Here is a 16,205-nt window from a genome sequence, read left to right as displayed (position 1 = left end):
CAGCGAAGCATACACCGTGACAGACATAAGCACTGCGGCAGGCCAGCCAGGGAGGCACAGCAGGGCAGCAGCCAGTCAGACCTTCTCTCCCTGATGGCTGACACTGAGCGGGGCTGACCTGACCCCACACAAAGCTGGACTCCTAGAGGAGAAACCCCCTCTGCTGAGAGTGCCTGACCCTAAGTGGAGGCAGGGAGTGGGGGGTTACAGCCAGGGGTAGTAGCGAAGCTTGAACCCAGCCTTCACCCATCCCAGCCCCCGGTGGTGTGGGACTGCCAACCCCCTCCGTCTCCACAGCTCCCCAGGACAAAGGAACACCTACGGCCACCAGCTCTAAAACCAGATCTTTATTCTCTAGTTGGAAAAGGAGGGTTAGTGGTTGTGTTTAGTTCCAGAGAACAAACAAGGCCCAACAGTAGAAATTACAGGGAAGCGGACTTCATTCATTATAAGGAAGAATTTCTAACAATTAGAATTATCCTACAATAGAACCAGGGCCTCAGGAGATTCCCTGTCACCTAAATGTTCAAGCAGAGGTTGGGGATCCACACGCTAGAATGCTGGAAGGGAAACTCACCCCCACTTCCCATCAGCTGGCCTTCCGTTATCAATGGGGCAGTCCTCCCCACAACGCGCTGAGCTCCGAAGGGAGTGAAGGCGGACTGGGGTGTTCGGACAAAAGCCCTGACACAGGGCGGCTGACAGCCATGGGATAGCTCTAAGTGCTGGGAGGGTGGCTGGATGAAGGCAGTCGCAGCGTGGGAAGATGCTCTGGGGGGGGGGGACTGATCTTTCGGGGGAGGAAGGGGAGCCACGGCACTAACAGTAGACGGGTCTCTCCAAATCTGGATGCCTGTGCAGGGGAGGGAGCGAGGGGCCGGTCTAGGGCAGGCTGGAGGAGCTCTGCTTTGCCTCCCAGGACTGGAAAAGGCCCAGGTGCTGCCCAACAAGGCCGGCAGGTTCTCCGGGTGTGTCCAGCTGCTCCACTGATTCTCCCCGGCATTCATTCACTAAGGGCTGAACCACACCTACTTGCAAAAAAAAAAAAGAAACGAGCCAAAGGAACGCATAATAAGAGACGGGACGTTAAGGCGTTAACACCAGAGGAGAGGGGTCCTCCTGTCCACTGGTGGCCCCTCCGGCCGGAGGGCTCTAAGGGGTGGGTGGAGCTGCTATTGCTACTTTTCCAGGGCACAGGATAGTCTGGACCGAACCGCAGCAAACACCAGCGGGAGACCGGGGTCCCTGCTCTGCAAGTGGACTCCCTGATTACAGCGGGGGACCTCCCTCCCTAACGGGGCCGGCTCACCCCACCTCGCCGACAGCAGCAGCAGAGGGCACAGTGTGAACGACGCCCGGCCCGCCCTCCCTCGGCCTCCGCCGCCCCGGCCCGCTCAGACGTCGTGCTTCTTCTGGTGGGCCAGGAGCTTCCCCTCGTCGTCAAAGGTCTGGCCACAGATGGCGCAGCAGAAGGCGCCGTCCCGGATGTGGCTCTTGCGATGGGTGATGAGGTTGGACTTCTGGCTGAAGCTGCGGTCGCAGTCCGGGCAGGCGTAGGGGCGCTCGCCCGTGTGGATGCGCCGGTGGGACACCAGGTTGGACTTCTGGCTGAACGCCTTGCCGCACTCGGGGCAGACGTACGGCTTCTCGCCGGTGTGGATGCGCCGGTGCGCGGCCAGGTAGGGCTTGTGGCGGAAGGCCTTCCCGCAGTCCGGGCACACGAAGGGCCGCTCGGGCGCGTGGTCGCGCCGGTGGGCGGCCAGGTGGCTCCCCTGGGAGAAGCGGCGCCCGCACTCCTCGCACGCGAAGGGCCGCTCGCCCGAGTGCACCCGGGAGTGCGCCACCAGGTGCGTCTTCTTGCCGAAGTGCTTGCCGCACTCGGCGCACGCGAAGGGCCGCTCGCCGCCGTGCTGCCGCTGGTGCGCGCGCAGGAAGCGCTCCAGCCGGAAGCCCCGCCCACAGTCGGCGCAGGTGTGGAGGGAGGGCGGGGCCTCCGCCGCGGCGCCGGGCGGCCGGGGCCCAGCGGAGGCCTCAGCTGGCTCGGGGGCCGGCTCCGGAGGGGGCTCCGGGGCGCGCTCCGGGGCGCCGGCGGGCGGCTGGGGCCCGCCCTGCGCGGAGCCCTCGGAGCGCTTGTGGATCTTGCTGTGCGACAGCAGGTTGGGCTTGTGGCGGAAGCGGCGCCCGCACTCGGTACACGGGTACGGCTTCTCGCCCGTGTGGATGCGCCGGTGCGAGGTCAGGTAGGGCTTATTGGTGAAGCGCTTCCCGCACTCGGGGCACTGGTGCGGGCGCTCGCCCGTGTGCACGCGGCGGTGGGCGATCAGGTTGGGCTTGTGGCGGAAGCGCTTGCCACAGCAGGCACACTGGAACGGGCGGTCGACGGCGTCCCCGCCCGGCCGGGGCGCGGTCACCGCCGGGCGCCCCCGGGGCCGCGGCCCCAGGGCCTTGGCCGCCGCCTCCTCCAGCGCCTCGGCCACGTGGACCCGCTTGTGAGTCACCAGCTGGTCCCACTGGGCGAAGCTGCGGCCACAGTTGCCGCAGATGAAGGGCCGGGCCTCGGGGGCCGGGGGGTGGCAGCGCCGCGAATGGGCCCGCAGCTGCTTTCTCCGCCAGAAGCGTCTCTCGCAGGCGGGACAGGCGATGGGCCGTTTCGCCGCCGAGTGGGCCCGCAGGTGCAGAACCAGGGCCACCCAGCCTCGGAAGCTCTGCCCGCAGAGGTGGCAGGCAAAGCCCAGGTCTGGGGTGGCGGCGGCATGGACCTGGCAGTGCAGTGCCAAGAAAGGGGCGTGGCGGAAGCGGCGGCCGCACTCGGGACACGGCCGGGGCAGGCGGGCCTGGCAGCGCCGGGCATGAAGCCAGAGGGCCACCCAGCCGGGGAAGTGCCTCCGACAGTGGGCACAGCGATGGGCCCGACCTAGGGCCTGGCCGCCCGCCTGGGCCGCGGCGGTGCCTCGCGACCTCAGCCCCTGGGGCTCCTTCTCCAGAGTCTGGGGCGACTCCTGGGAGGGCCCAGAAAGGAGTCGGGGCTGGACGGGGCCCATGGCCACCGGGCCCCTGCAGCGACGTTCCAGCATCGGTTCTTCCTCTGCTGAGGGTGGAAAGACACAGTCACGCTGGAGAACCACACAACCTGTGCCCCACCCCCAAGCTCCTCCCAGCGGACCCAAAAGGAGCCTGCCACCTCCACTACTCCACTCCTCCAGCCCTGGAATCAGGACCACTAGACTACTCTTCTGTTTCCTCCTATTACGTTATTTCCATCTTGGGTTTCTAGAAAGCATTTCAAGTAAATCTGCTGTTAAGTCTTTACTGGCCCTGGAAACGACTAGAAGGAAGAACCCTGACCCTTCTTGGAATCCCCCTCCGGCATGGAGTAAACACTCCAGGCCTGGCTGCACAAAGATTGCTGCCTTGGGACTCACCAAAACACGCAGTGACCTCCCCCTTCAGCACTTTATATGCTTTCCCAAGTGCTTCCCTGCCGCCCTCTACTTGTTTCTACTGTTTGCTCTTGTCACATCTGAGCTTCGCAGCAACTCAGTGAGGCTGGACAAGAGATACGAACTCCCTGTCTGATGGAAGAAGCCACTGTCAGGCACGACAGGGTGACAGGACTTGCCCCGGGGGGCAGAGTAAACCTACAGCAGAACCCCAACGAGGTTCTCTCATCTAATCCCGTCTTAGGGAAGGCACTTTGACCTCCCTAGCCTCAGCCTCCCACGGCCAGGGGAGCCAGTGAGAACGGCCCCGTCTCGGGAGCAGGAGAGAGCTCCGGATACTACTGCCAGCCCAGCGCGATGCCAGGCCACTGCCTGCCCAGACTGTGCCCGCATTCTGCCCGCCTGCCCTCCTCCACCCCCGCACGTGATGAGGACACTGCAGGAAGGAAAGCGCTCTTGAATCCAAAGAACACCCACAGCCTGCTGCCCTGGGGGTGAGCCTGCCTCGCTGCCTACCCTCGGGGGACTGGGATTACTGGGGCACGGAAAGGGGAAGAAGGAGGAGATTGTAATCTCTGTCCCCTGTCCCAGCCTGCCCCAGCCCCGCCAGGGGCTGCCCCACGGGCAGCTCTTCCAGAACGGGGAGAACCCAGACTCCTGCGGGGGTGTCTCCTACACCCACTGCCAGATGGGGTGGTGATGAGACTCCTAAGGGACCTTCACTGCCTGCTCACAAGTTCCCCCGAAGTTCCCCCGAACCTGTACTCCTCTCCAGGAGCACAGACATGACTCATTCCCAGCGGCCAGACGGAGCCCTGGGAAGACTCCCAGGATGTGATGAACTTGAAACATCCCCCCTCTCCCCCCGCCCCCAGCCCCCCTTCTCCCCCCTCCCCTCCCCCCGCAGCGGGGCACTGGGGCCACGAAATGGTGCGAGAACCCAACAAAGAAGGCCACACTCTACCCTGGAGGCTGTGGAGCTGGAGATGAGGCTTGGCCCAGCTCCTCCTGGGGATGTTCCCGGGGATACTTCTGCGGCTGGAGCGCCTGCTTCGGCCCACACTCGGGTAGCCCCCGGATGTCAGCGAAAACTGCAGCAGTACAGACACCCCTACCCCCATGGCAGAGCTCAGACCTCCGGTGGCAGAGAGGCCAGCCTTACCTGCGGGGAGGGGAGAGGACGCGTGCGTGAGGCTCAGCGCTCCCCGCGGGAAGTCATCTTTGTGTCCTCGGCAGCCACGGCCCCCTCCCCCACCCCGGCACCCCGCTGGGCAGAGTGACCTCAGTGGCCATCGGATTAATAACTGAACGTGCCCCCTTCACCAAGGAAGCCCGGGGCTGCGTTGGAGGCTCACTTCCTCCCCTGGTAAGATCACAGCACGAACTGTCCATGCTGATGGCCAAAGGCCCCCAGGCCGAGGGCAGGAACTCTGAAATCCCCGCTGGCTCCCCTTCCCCCACCCTCCTCCCGACAGGAATTCCAGGCCGGGTTCCCAGGGGGGGCTGCCAGGCGCGCTCCTGTGACGAGGACTCGGGCAGAGTCCCCTGCCGCGTCCCGGGTGGCAGAGGGCCGTGCAGACCCACACACACACCCCCCTTTTGTATTCAAGCATGTGCTTTGCCACCCCCTCCCCCCCCAGTCCACGTTCGCGGACACACGGCTCCGCGCTCCCCGAAGGGGGCCCCCCCTCTCCAGTCCCCACGCAGAGCGCGGCTCGCGGAGCCTGCGCGCAGGTGCGCGGACTCGCCCCCCGACTCGGTCCAGCAGTGCACCCCCCCAACACAGCGCGCACACGGTCACGCGCCCCGCAGGTAGGGCCGCCCCCCCCCCCTTCGCCGCCGCCACCACCACGGGCCCGCGTGGAACCCCGCGCCCTGCCCGGGACGAACCTCTCCGGCGGGGAGCGCGGAGGCGCGTCGCGCGTCCATGAGGCCCGAAAGCCGGCGCCGGCGGCCGCGCTCGCCACCCCGCCGCGGCGACAGCAGCAGGTTCGGGTTCACCACCGCCAGGCCCGTGCCCAGCACCCCCCCCCGCCCCGCCGGTTCCCAGCGCCACGTGACTACAGGAGCTGCCGAGGGTCAGTCGCGGGCTCGGGCCGGCGGCCGCGGCCGGAGGGCGGGGCGGGCCGCGGGGCCGGCCGCGCGGGGCCCCTCTCACGCCCCCAGCGCCCCCTCGCGGGCCGCGCCGGGGCCCGACTCCGTTGCCATGGCGACCACCGGCCGGAATTTTCCCGGACGGGCCCGGCTCAGGTTTCCCCGACCCTTTGTCCCTCCCGGCAGGCGCGCGTCCCTGGACGACCGCGTGGCCGGACCTCGGTCACTCGGCGAGACCCGGCCTCGCTGGCCCGAGCCTTGGCGAGGGCGCTCCTCGACCCCCACCCCACCCGGCCGCCCCCCTCCGGTTCTCCGGCCACCTGGACCTTTGGCCGCGCTGCAGAACCTGAATAGCGCAGCGGCTGAGCCGCGACTGGGGGCACGGCTGACCGGAGACAGTCGGCTTCTGGGTAGTTCAGAGCTGGAGAAAAGGAAAGGCCCGATGGGGTGAACTTTGGTTTTCAAAGCGAGGGTTGCCCTCGCTTCCAGAAATCAGCCGAGCGCTGGCGCCCCGGCTTCCGTGGCTGCGGGACCCGGGGCGCGGGCGGTCCTGGCACACTCAGGGCGCTGCGCTTGGAAACGCACCGCATCCCGAGGGCGAGTACGGAGGCAGGTGCGAGTCTGCGTCCCTGACTCACCGTCTAGCAGGTGGCCTTGGCTTTCCCAACGAAACACTTACTGGGTTTTCTCGGCTTGGACCGTTTCACGTACTCTTATGCTTTTCAACACAGGCAACTTTCTAATTGCACAATTTTTTAAAAACTATTTTGTATTGGGGAGTGTGGCTGAGTAGCAAGGTTGTGGCAGTTTCAGGTGGGCGAGACTCAGCCGTACGCATCCCTGTATCCGTTCTCCTGTACAATTATTCTTAAAACACAGAATCTGCTGCATTAATAGGAAGTAAAATACGCAGATTTCTCATACTTACTTCATACATTTACATTAAGTGTAATTAAAATGCCAATTGCATTTAATGCCTTGGTATGTATCACCGTCAGGAACCCTTTAGGGTATGAATTTGAGCAAACTCCAGGAAATAGTGGAAGACAGAGAAGCCTGGCATGCAAGAGTCGGACACGACTTAGCGACTGAACAACAACATACATATCATCGGGCATTTTTTCTAGGCTTATCTATGCTTATTTGAAGTTGGGGTAATGCCTTACAAAGATGTATTCTGCCTTTTTTGCTTAACAATGTTGTGAATTTTCTTCCGTCCTATTAAATATTCTTTTATTACAAGATTCTTAATTGCAACATAACTGCACATACATTTTCTACTTTTCTGTATCATGGATTCATATTTTATTGCAGATGCCTGATTTAAAAATTCTAGAAGTGAGGAACTGGCTGGTCAAAGGCAAAGTATATTTTCAAACGTTTTCTAAACTATCTTCGAGAAAAATTTATTGGTTTTCTTATGAGAAATGCCCTCTTTTCCATATCATTGAAAATACAGACTGTTTTTTCAAATTTAAAGTTGTTCTTTCTTATTGTTTTGGATGTTGCTTCATAAATTACTAGTTAACTGACTTGTTTTTCATGTAGTTATTGATTAACTGTATTTTCTCTTTTGTGAATTTGCTTATGTCCCTTTGCCCACTTTTCTGTTTGTTCATTTTAAAAAGTTGGGAAATTGACTCCTGGGTATATATCTGAAGATAATTCAAAAAGATACAAGCATCTCAATGTTCTTAGCAGCATTATTTACAATAGCCATCATAGGGAAGCATCCTAAGTGTCCTCCAACAGACAAAGAAGATAAAGAAGTTGTGGTGTACATAAACAATGGAATACTACTCAGCCTTAAAAGAAGGAAATGTTACCCTTTGCAACAATCTGAATGGACATGGAGGATATTATGCTTAGTGAAATAAATCAAAGAGAGAAAAACAAATACTGTTATGTTATCACTTATATGTTAAACCTAAATCTACTGAATATAACAAGAAACTGACTCACACATACAGAGAACAAACTTGTGGCTACCAATAAGGAGAGGGAAGGAGGGAGGAGCAAGATAAAGGTAGGTATACTACAGAGATATAAATAAGCTACAAGGATACATTGTAGACCACAGAGAATATAGCAAATATTTTATAATAACTATAAATGGAGTATAAATTATAAAAACTTTGATTCACCATGCTGTATACCTGAAACGAACATGATATTGTAAATCAGTACCTCAAAAAAAAAAACAAAAAAACCTTGGGAAATTAGTTTTATTTCACTTTGTTTGGGGGTGGGGGGCACTCCTTTTAAAGTAAAAGGCTTCTATGGTTTCTGCCTTATGTTTAGAGAGATCACACCACCCATCCCCAAATTCAATTTTATGTTGGTATTTTTATGACAGAAAATGTTTTAATATCTATTAGTGTCAGATTTCCTTTTTCTCTCCAAAACTTTCTTAGCTAAAATGACTCATTTATCGCTTCTTCTTTTGAGATGGTCCACACTTTGTCTGTGGAGTGTGTTTCTCTCTAAATAAATCCACTTCTTACCTGAACGAATAAAAATATAAAATCACTCATTTATTCTTTTATTTATTCTTCTAAATGAACTTTAGAATTTCTTGTCAATGTTTAACATTTTTTCTTGTCATTATTTAAAAAACCCAGGTGAAGAGATTTAAGATTCCTGTACCTCCATTTGTCCAGGCCTTATTTTACCTCTCATAGTCATTTTCTATCTGCTGATTAGATAGTGTAACTTTTGTACTTATCCTATACAAAATTCACAAATATGAAAAAACTTTGTCAGAGTTAAAGGTTCAGAAAATATGGTAGAATGGATATTGTAGCATGTAGGTCAAGTTTGATGGTTACAGAAGAATGAATTTTTCTATGTGTGCAACCAGAAAATACTTGAGTTTTTACCAAAATACTTACTGTGTGTTACTTGCTCAGTTGTGTCCGACTCTTTGTGACCCCATGGACTGTAACCTGCCAGGCTTCTCTGTCCATGAAATTATCCAGGCAAGACTATTAGAGTGGGTAGCCACTCTCTTCTCCAGGGGATCTTCCATGACCCAGGGATTGAACCCAGGTCTCCCGTACTGGAGGCAGATTCTTTACCATCTGAGCTACCAGGGAAACCCAAAATACTTAATGATAATGATTAATATTATTGGGCAGAATAGAGGACAGAAACAGTATGGACCTAACAGAAGCAGAAGATAAGAAGAGGCAGCAAGAATACAGAGAAGAACTATACAAAAGAGATCTTAATGACTTAGATAACTGCAATGGTGTGATCACTCACCTAGAGTCAGACATCTTGGAGTGCAAAGTCAAGTGGACCTTAGGAAGCATCATTATGAACAAAGCTAGTGGAGGTGATGGAATTCCAGCTGAGCTATTTCAAATCCTAAAAGTTGATGCTGTTAAAGTGCTGCACACAATATGCCAGCAAATATGGAAAACTCAGCAGTGGCCACAAGCCTGGAAAATACCAGTTTTAATTCCAATCTCAAAGAAGGGCAATACCAAAAATGTCCAAATTACCGCACAATTCCACTCATTTCTCATGCTAGCAAAGTAATGTTCAAAATTCTCCAAGCTAGGCTTCAATAGTATGTGAACCAAGAATTTCCAGATGTTCAAGAGTTGGACTATAAAGAAAGCTGAGTGCCAAAGAATTGATGCTTTTTTTTTTTTTTTTTTTTTTTTTGATGCTTTTGAACTGTGGTGTTGGAGAAGACTCTTGAGAGTCCCTTGGACTGCAAGGAGATCAAACCAGTCCATCCTAAAGGAAATCAGTCCTGAATATTCACTGGAAGGACTGATGCTGAGGCTGAAGCTCCAATACTTTGGCCATCTGTTGCGAAGAACTGACTCATTGGAAAAGACCCTGATGCTGGGAACAATTGAAGGCAGGAGGAGAAGGGGATGACAGAGAATGAGATCGTTGGATGGCATCACTGACTTGATGGACACGAGTTTGAGAAACCTCAAACCTCAAAAGTTGGTGATAGACAGGGAAGCCTGGCGTACTGCATTCCATGGGGTCACAAAGAGTCGGACATGACTGAATGATTGAACTGAGCTGAAACTGGATTTAGAAAAAGCAGAGGAACCAGAGATCAAATTGTCAACATTCATTGAATCATAGAAAAAGCAAGAGAATTCCAGAAGAACATTTATTTCTGCTTCATTGACTATGCTAAAGCTTTTGACTGCATGGATTACAACAAACTGGAAAATTCTTCAAGAGATGGGGATACCAGACCACCTTACCTGCCTCCTGCAAAACCTGTATTCTTTTCAAGAAGCAACAGTTAGAACTGGACATGGAACAACACACTGGTTCCAAATTGGGAAAGGGGTATGTCAAGGCTGTATACTGTCACCCTGCTTATTTAACTTATATGCAGAGTACATCATGTGAAATGCCGGGCTGGATGAAGCACAAGCTGGAGTCAAGATTGCCAGGAGAAATATCAATAACCTCAGATATGCAGATGACACCACCCTTATGGCAGAAAATGAAGAAGAACTAAAGAGCCTCTTGATGAAAGTGAAAGAGAAGAGTGAAAAAGTTGGCTTAAAACTCAACATTCAGAAAACTAAGATCATAGCATCTGGCCCAGTCACTTCATAGCAAAAAGATGGGGAAACAATGATAACAATGACAGACTTTATTTTCTTGGGCTCCAAAATCACTACAGATGGTGACTGCAGCCATGAAATTAAAAGACCCTTACTCCTTGGAAGAAAAGCTATGACCAACCTAGACAACATATTAAAAAGCAGAGACATTATTTTGCTGACAAAGGTCCGTCTAGCCAGAGCTGTGGTTTTTCTAGTACTCATGTATGGATGTGAGAGTTGGACCATATAGAAGATTGGGTGCCAAAGAATTGATACTTTTGAGCTGTGGTGCTGGAGAAGACTCTTGAGAGTCCCTTGGACTGCAAGGAGATCAAACCAGTTAATCCTAAAGGAAATCAGTCCTGAATACTCATTGGAAGGACTGATGCTGAAGCTGAAACTCCAATACTTTGGCCACCTGATGTGAAGACCTGATTCACTGGAAAAGACCCTGATGCTGGGAAAGATTGAATGCAGGAGAAGGGGACGAGAGAGGATGAGACGGTTGGATGGCATCCAACTTAATGAACATGAGTTTGAGCAAGCTCCAGGAGATAGGGAAGCCTGGCGTGCTGCAGTCCATGGGGTTGCAGAATCGGACACAACTGAGTGACTGAACAAGAACAAGATCAACTACTCCACAGTCTCCGGTCCCAACTAGCAGTGTCCTCTTGTCCAGTCAGTTTTCCATCCACAGTACCTTCGTCTTTGGAAAGACGAAAGGAACTAATATAGAACCACAAGGTCTTCCCTCTGCAGAGAGAAAATGCAGAGGAGTGGAGAGGGACTCCTGACCTTCCTCCAGGCAGAAATTCTAGACCTTGGCATTCGGGGATTCACCCTCAACATGCCTTAGGGAGACACGGATCTACGACCAGTCAAACGGCCAGATGGCCAAGCCCCGTGGACACTGTCTCAACTTCAACACACCGGAAAGAAAAAGATAGGCCTGTACAGGGTCAAGGGCCCACCAGACAGTGATACCAGAGAAGGACACTGGGAAGCTTCCTCTTCCTTCTCTATGGTGCCTGAACCCACCACCATCCCCTGTACTGGATTACATGGCCAGGTAGGTGGGCTTGCCAGGGTTAGAGGGGGACAATATCTCCAGAAATCCCCTATGAAGACATGACCAAACCAAACTTGGATCTGCTCACCACCTGCATGCAGTGAAGCCAATCAGCTGACCCCAGATTGTGGTGAAGGAAAGTGCAGCATTTAATTCAGGTGCCAAGCAAGCAGTTGAGGACAGCTAGTGCTGAAAAAACCCACACTCCTTGATGGGTTTCAGCAAGGCACTTTTTGAAGCTTTAATAAGGATATTTTTAATTAATTTTTATTAGCATATCGTTGCTTTATGATACTGTGTTAGTTTCTGCTGTACAGTGAAGTAAATCAGCCATGCATATACCTCTGCTGCTGCTGCTGCCAAGTCGCTTCAGTCGTCTCCGACTCTCTGCGACCCCATGGACTGCAGCCCACCAGGCTCCTCCGTCCATGGAATTTTCCAGGCAGGAGTACTGGAGTGGGTTGCCATTGCCTTCTCCGCAATGGCAGTTTCCCTCTTTTTTGGGTTTCCTTCTTGTTTACACACAGAGCACTGAGTAACGGTTCCCTGTGCTATACAGTAGGTTCTCATTAGTTATCTATTTTATGTTAAGACAAAGGAATTCCCAGGTGTTTCTAGTGGTAAAGAATCCACCTGCCAGTGCAGGAGATGTAAGAGCCTCGGGTTTGATCCCTGGTTCAGGAAGACCCCCTGCAGGAGGCATGGCAACCCTCTCCAGTATTCTTGCCTGGAGAATCCCATGGACAGAGGAGCCTGGTGGGCTACAGTCCCTGGGGTCATAAAGAGCTGGACACGACTGAAGTGACTTAGCACACAGGTCGTATTAATAGTGTATAAGTGTCAATCTCCATCTCCCAACTCATCCCATCCTCTTTTCCCCGCTTGGCATCTATACGCTTCTTCTCTATGTCTGTGTCTCTGTTTCTGCTTTACAGCCAAGCATTTTTAAAGGCCAGGTGAGGGAGGGGAGTCTTGGTGTGTGGTCGGCCTCTGGTTGATGGTGGAGTGACAGGGCCGTGTTAGGGGAGTTAACCCATGATCAACCCTCAAGCTCATGGTCATCAAATAGTTAAATTCTTCCTTTTGGTGCGGGTTGTAGCTGTCAAACAACTCAGGAAGTGTGCATCAGATACTGTTACCTAGGTACTTCAGAGAGATGCTACAGCCGAGAATTTGGGGGAGGGGTATGTCCCCGAGAAGGCCCCACAGGGTCCTGCCCGGTTCCAAGACACCCAGGTATTGGTTAGCAGGAGGCTTGCATCCACAAGAAGGAAAACTGCATCCCTCTAGCAGGTACGGCGTCCCGGCCCTGCCCACGGGCCTCACTCATGACACCCAGCAAATACGTTATCAGTGCCACCACCTGCTGCTCGGCCTGACCAAGAGCCCAAGAGAAATGGTCTGTGCTGCTTCTCCTTGGTTCAAGCACTTCTCAGAGCTTGTTGAGAAGATGGATGTCTTCTCAACATCCCTCTCCTTGGATGTTGAAAGACGTTGGTTTAGCAATGGACGTACCTCTTGGGTACGTGTGTGTGTATTAGTTGCTTCAGTCGTGTCCAACTCTTTGCGATCCCAGGGACTGTAGCCCACCAGGCTCCTCTGTCCATGGGATTCTCCAGGCAAGAATACTGGAGTGGGTTGCCATGCCCTCCTCCAGGGGATCTTCCCAACCCAGGGATCAAATCCACGTCTCTTACATCTCTTGCATTGGCAGGTGGGCTCTTTACCACTAGCACTACCTGGGAAGCCCCTTGAGTTAGTACTTCATATGAAATAAAGCCAAATATTTATTGCTTATTTCTGAAAGAACCAATAGGGAGCAAGAGAAGAGAGAGGAAACTTCGGTCCCCTGTATCATTTTCTCCAGCTTCACATAGCATCCCCAAGACCGATTCGGAAACTGTCAGAGCTCATTTCCCAGGCAGCAGACAGTGAGGGGAGGAGGCAGGAAGCTCCTCCATGCTGACCATGGTGGAAGACACGTCTGTAGGGAGGGCCTCAGGCGGGCGCCGTCACCCCTAGGTGCTCTTGCAGCCCTCAACCCCCTGAAGTCCTCCCTTCCACTGGAGCGGAAACTGGACTGTCCCAGGCCAGCATCCTGGGTGAAAGGGGTCTTGCTGGGTCCAGTGGAAACTTCAGGAAAAAGTCATAGTGCTCCTCCCTCTGCAGTTCCCAAACCACCCTTTAATGCAGGAACGTGACCTCAGGACACAAGACAAGGACAGACCCTGTACAGAATCCCCGGGTTGAGATCAAATGTCACCCCCCCAACCCTGCTGCCAAGTGCCAACAAGGCACTTCGGTTGCAGGTCTAGTTCCAGGGGTCCATTCTCCCAAAAGGAAAGAACACAGTTCATCCAAAGAAAACCAGGGTTTCCTGCCAGCTGACCACTCCTGCCCGGCCCTGCCGCCGTTTGCTCTCCCCACCCTGCCCCGGCCACCCTGAGCCCAGTCTCCCAGACCACACGATCCTTTTAAACAGAGATCGGGTGGCTCACTCCCCATGTGACAACATGGCGATGGGCTGCCAGGGCCTCGAAGGTTCTGCGGGATCTGACGTCCCGTCAGCCGCTTGGGGTGACCGCAAAAGCCCGTCCACTGCAGGGAGAGTCTCTGGAGTCCCTGCTTCGTCCGCCTGGGTTGTTCTGCCTCCAGCTCTTTGTCCTCACTCTTTCAGTTTGTTCAGATTTGGGCTCAAATATGAGTCGGGAAGATCCCGTGGAGAAGGGAATGGCACCCACTCCAGTGTTCTTGCCTGGAGAGTTTCATGGACAGAGGAGCCTGGGGGGCTACAGTCCATGGGGTCGCAGTGAGTCAGACACGACCGAGCAACTAACAAACGCACACACCTCATCTCCTCACAATATGCTCTCCAATGACCCTCTTCTCCCTTCTGCACCCCCACCTGGATGAGATCACAGATGACAAATGACCACAAACTCAATGGCTTCAGACAACACATATTTATTCTCTCACGGTTCTGGATCAAGCACCCAAAACCAGTTTCAACAGGGTGAAAAGCAAGGTGTCAGCAAGGCCACATTCCCTGCAGAGGCTCCCAGTGCTGCCTCCCATGTGCCCTGCAGCTCGGGGCCCCTTCCTCCAGCACCAGAGCCAGCAGGATGGCATCTGGGTTCATGGCCACATCTGTCTCTGCTGTAGTCAGCCCTCTCTCTGCATCTTTCTAATGAGGACACTCGTGGTTACACTGTGGGGGAACCCAGATCACTCAGGGTAATGTAAGGGAAGATACAAGTGCAAACTAAGAAAAACGTTCTAATTCTCCCTGGTGCTAAAAGGGGGGAAAGTCCCCCTCCCACCCCATCCCTAGAGGCATTTTCTTTAGAAAACTTCTAATTAGAAGTCCTTTCTCTGTGCCTTTGAGGTGTATGTAAATATTTTGAAAAGCTCACTAAGCCTCTTGCCAGATTTACACCCAGGACTGTTTCTTGAGGAACTGGGAGTCATCTCTTCCAAGCCCAAACATCAAAGGAACAGCAGCCAGTGTCCCCTTCCGTGGGAGGTGGGAGCCTAACTCAGCAGCTCCAAGATGCAAACCTCCTCTCATCGTCACCGAGATCCAAGAAGTGTGTGCTTCCTTTGCATGAAGGCAGTTAGCTCTCCTGGGTGGCCGCCAATTCCAGGTGAATGTAGGGCGAACTCTGTATGAAGAATGGTGCTATCAGATCCCTTCACCCAGAACCGGTTACCCTTTCCCTCGAGAACACGTGCGCATCTGCTGGGCTATCAGATAGCATGACATTTCTCTCTGTCTTTGCCATCTCTTTGTGCATCGCCTGTAATGTGTATCTTGCTGGCTTAATGCTTATCCAGTAACAAAACTATTTTCTTTCTCCTCTACCTTGGTGCAGAGCTTTCCGGGTCAGACAGGAGATTTTGTTTTTAATTTTATTTCCCTGACATAATCTCCCCATCTCAGAATTCTTAATCACATCTGCCGTCCTTTTTGCCATAGGAGGCAATATTCCCAGGTTGTAGGGATTAGGGCTGGGCAGGGATTAGGGTCTGGGAAGGGATTAGAGCCATGAATCAGCCCACTGCCCACTCCTGTCCCATCCCCTTCTAGCCTCCTACTCAGTTTTTTTGCTCTTATAGGTTTGATCATCTACCTGACATTATTTGGACATGTGCTCAGTTAAATGACTCTTGTCTAGTTACCCAGCACAATATAAGCCACATGAAGTCAGGGATTTGACATTTTTAATCCACTACATGAAAAGTGAAAGTGAAAGTGTTAGTCGCTCAGTTGTGTCAGACTCTTCACCCACCAGGCTCTTCTGTCCATGGGATTCTCCAGGCAAGCATTCTGGAGGGGGTTGTCATTCCCTTCTCCAGGGGATCTTACCCACCCAGGGATTGAACTCGGGTTTCCGGCTCGGCAGGCAGATTCTTTACTGTCTGAGCCACCAGAGAATCCTCTAGACAGTCAGCCCCTAGAAAGGTGCCAGCCCCTGGCAGAAACTCTATGAGTTTTTGTGGACCAAATGAAAGAGGAAATGTGAGTCCCTGACTCCATGGTGAGGCAAGTTTGATTAGACCAGTCGGAACAGCCAAAGAGCACCCCCAGCCAGCTGTCAACCAGTGACCTTCAGATCTCCTCCCCTGGCTACTGCTTGTTAAGCAGTCCATGGAGTTAGACAGAACTTTTAGTGAGAGAGGGAAAAAAAAAAAAAAAACCACTTTTTTTTCTTGCAGAAAAACTCCAATCAGTATGTGAGTGAGGCAAAGAACAAGGAACCTGGAAGAAAACTTCAGTTTGTAGCTTTCCCACTGGAAGGGCTCTGATTGTTGGTAGTGATGCTATGAACGTATTCTTTTATCTGGAACATTACTGCAGAGTAACTGGAGGGCGGGAATCACTGGGGAACCTCTGGCTCCGAGGGGGATGAAAGTGGCACATCCTAGCAACCACAATTACCGCCAGTTAGGGGTCTGGTCCAGGCATCACACATTGCCAGGAGGAGCTGCCACGAATCAATTGCCTTGGTG

General features: G+C 53.2%; 1 protein-coding gene across 6 annotated transcripts; it reads right to left on the bottom strand.

Annotated features, from left to right (window-relative positions):
* Nucleotides 1-332: 332 nt before the first annotated feature.
* Nucleotides 333-5,493, bottom strand: REPIN1 (replication initiator 1). 6 transcript variants are annotated; one of them, XM_065939377.1, is made up of 3 exons: nt 5,331-5,493; nt 4,405-4,531; nt 333-3,085 (listed from the first exon to the last, which is right to left on the bottom strand). In XM_065939377.1, the coding sequence occupies exons 1-3, from the start codon at nt 5,367-5,369 to the stop codon at nt 1,395-1,397; spliced, it is 1,857 nt and encodes a 618-aa protein (XP_065795449.1). In that variant the 5' UTR covers nt 5,370-5,493; the 3' UTR covers nt 333-1,394. The 6 variants fall into 6 exon arrangements, with proteins under 6 accessions (XP_065795449.1, XP_065795448.1, XP_065795450.1 ...); XM_065939376.1 differs by having other exon boundaries at nt 333-3,088; nt 5,331-5,492; XM_065939378.1 differs by having other exon boundaries at nt 333-3,088; nt 4,405-4,602; nt 5,331-5,462.
* Nucleotides 5,494-16,205: the final 10,712 nt, after the last annotated feature.

Source organism: Muntiacus reevesi, chromosome 6 (assembly GCF_963930625.1).
Source record: "Muntiacus reevesi chromosome 6, mMunRee1.1, whole genome shotgun sequence".
NCBI lineage: Eukaryota > Metazoa > Chordata > Mammalia > Artiodactyla > Cervidae > Muntiacus > Muntiacus reevesi.
Note: the sequence above shows the minus strand (reverse complement) of the source record. Positions and strands in the feature narration are given on the sequence as shown.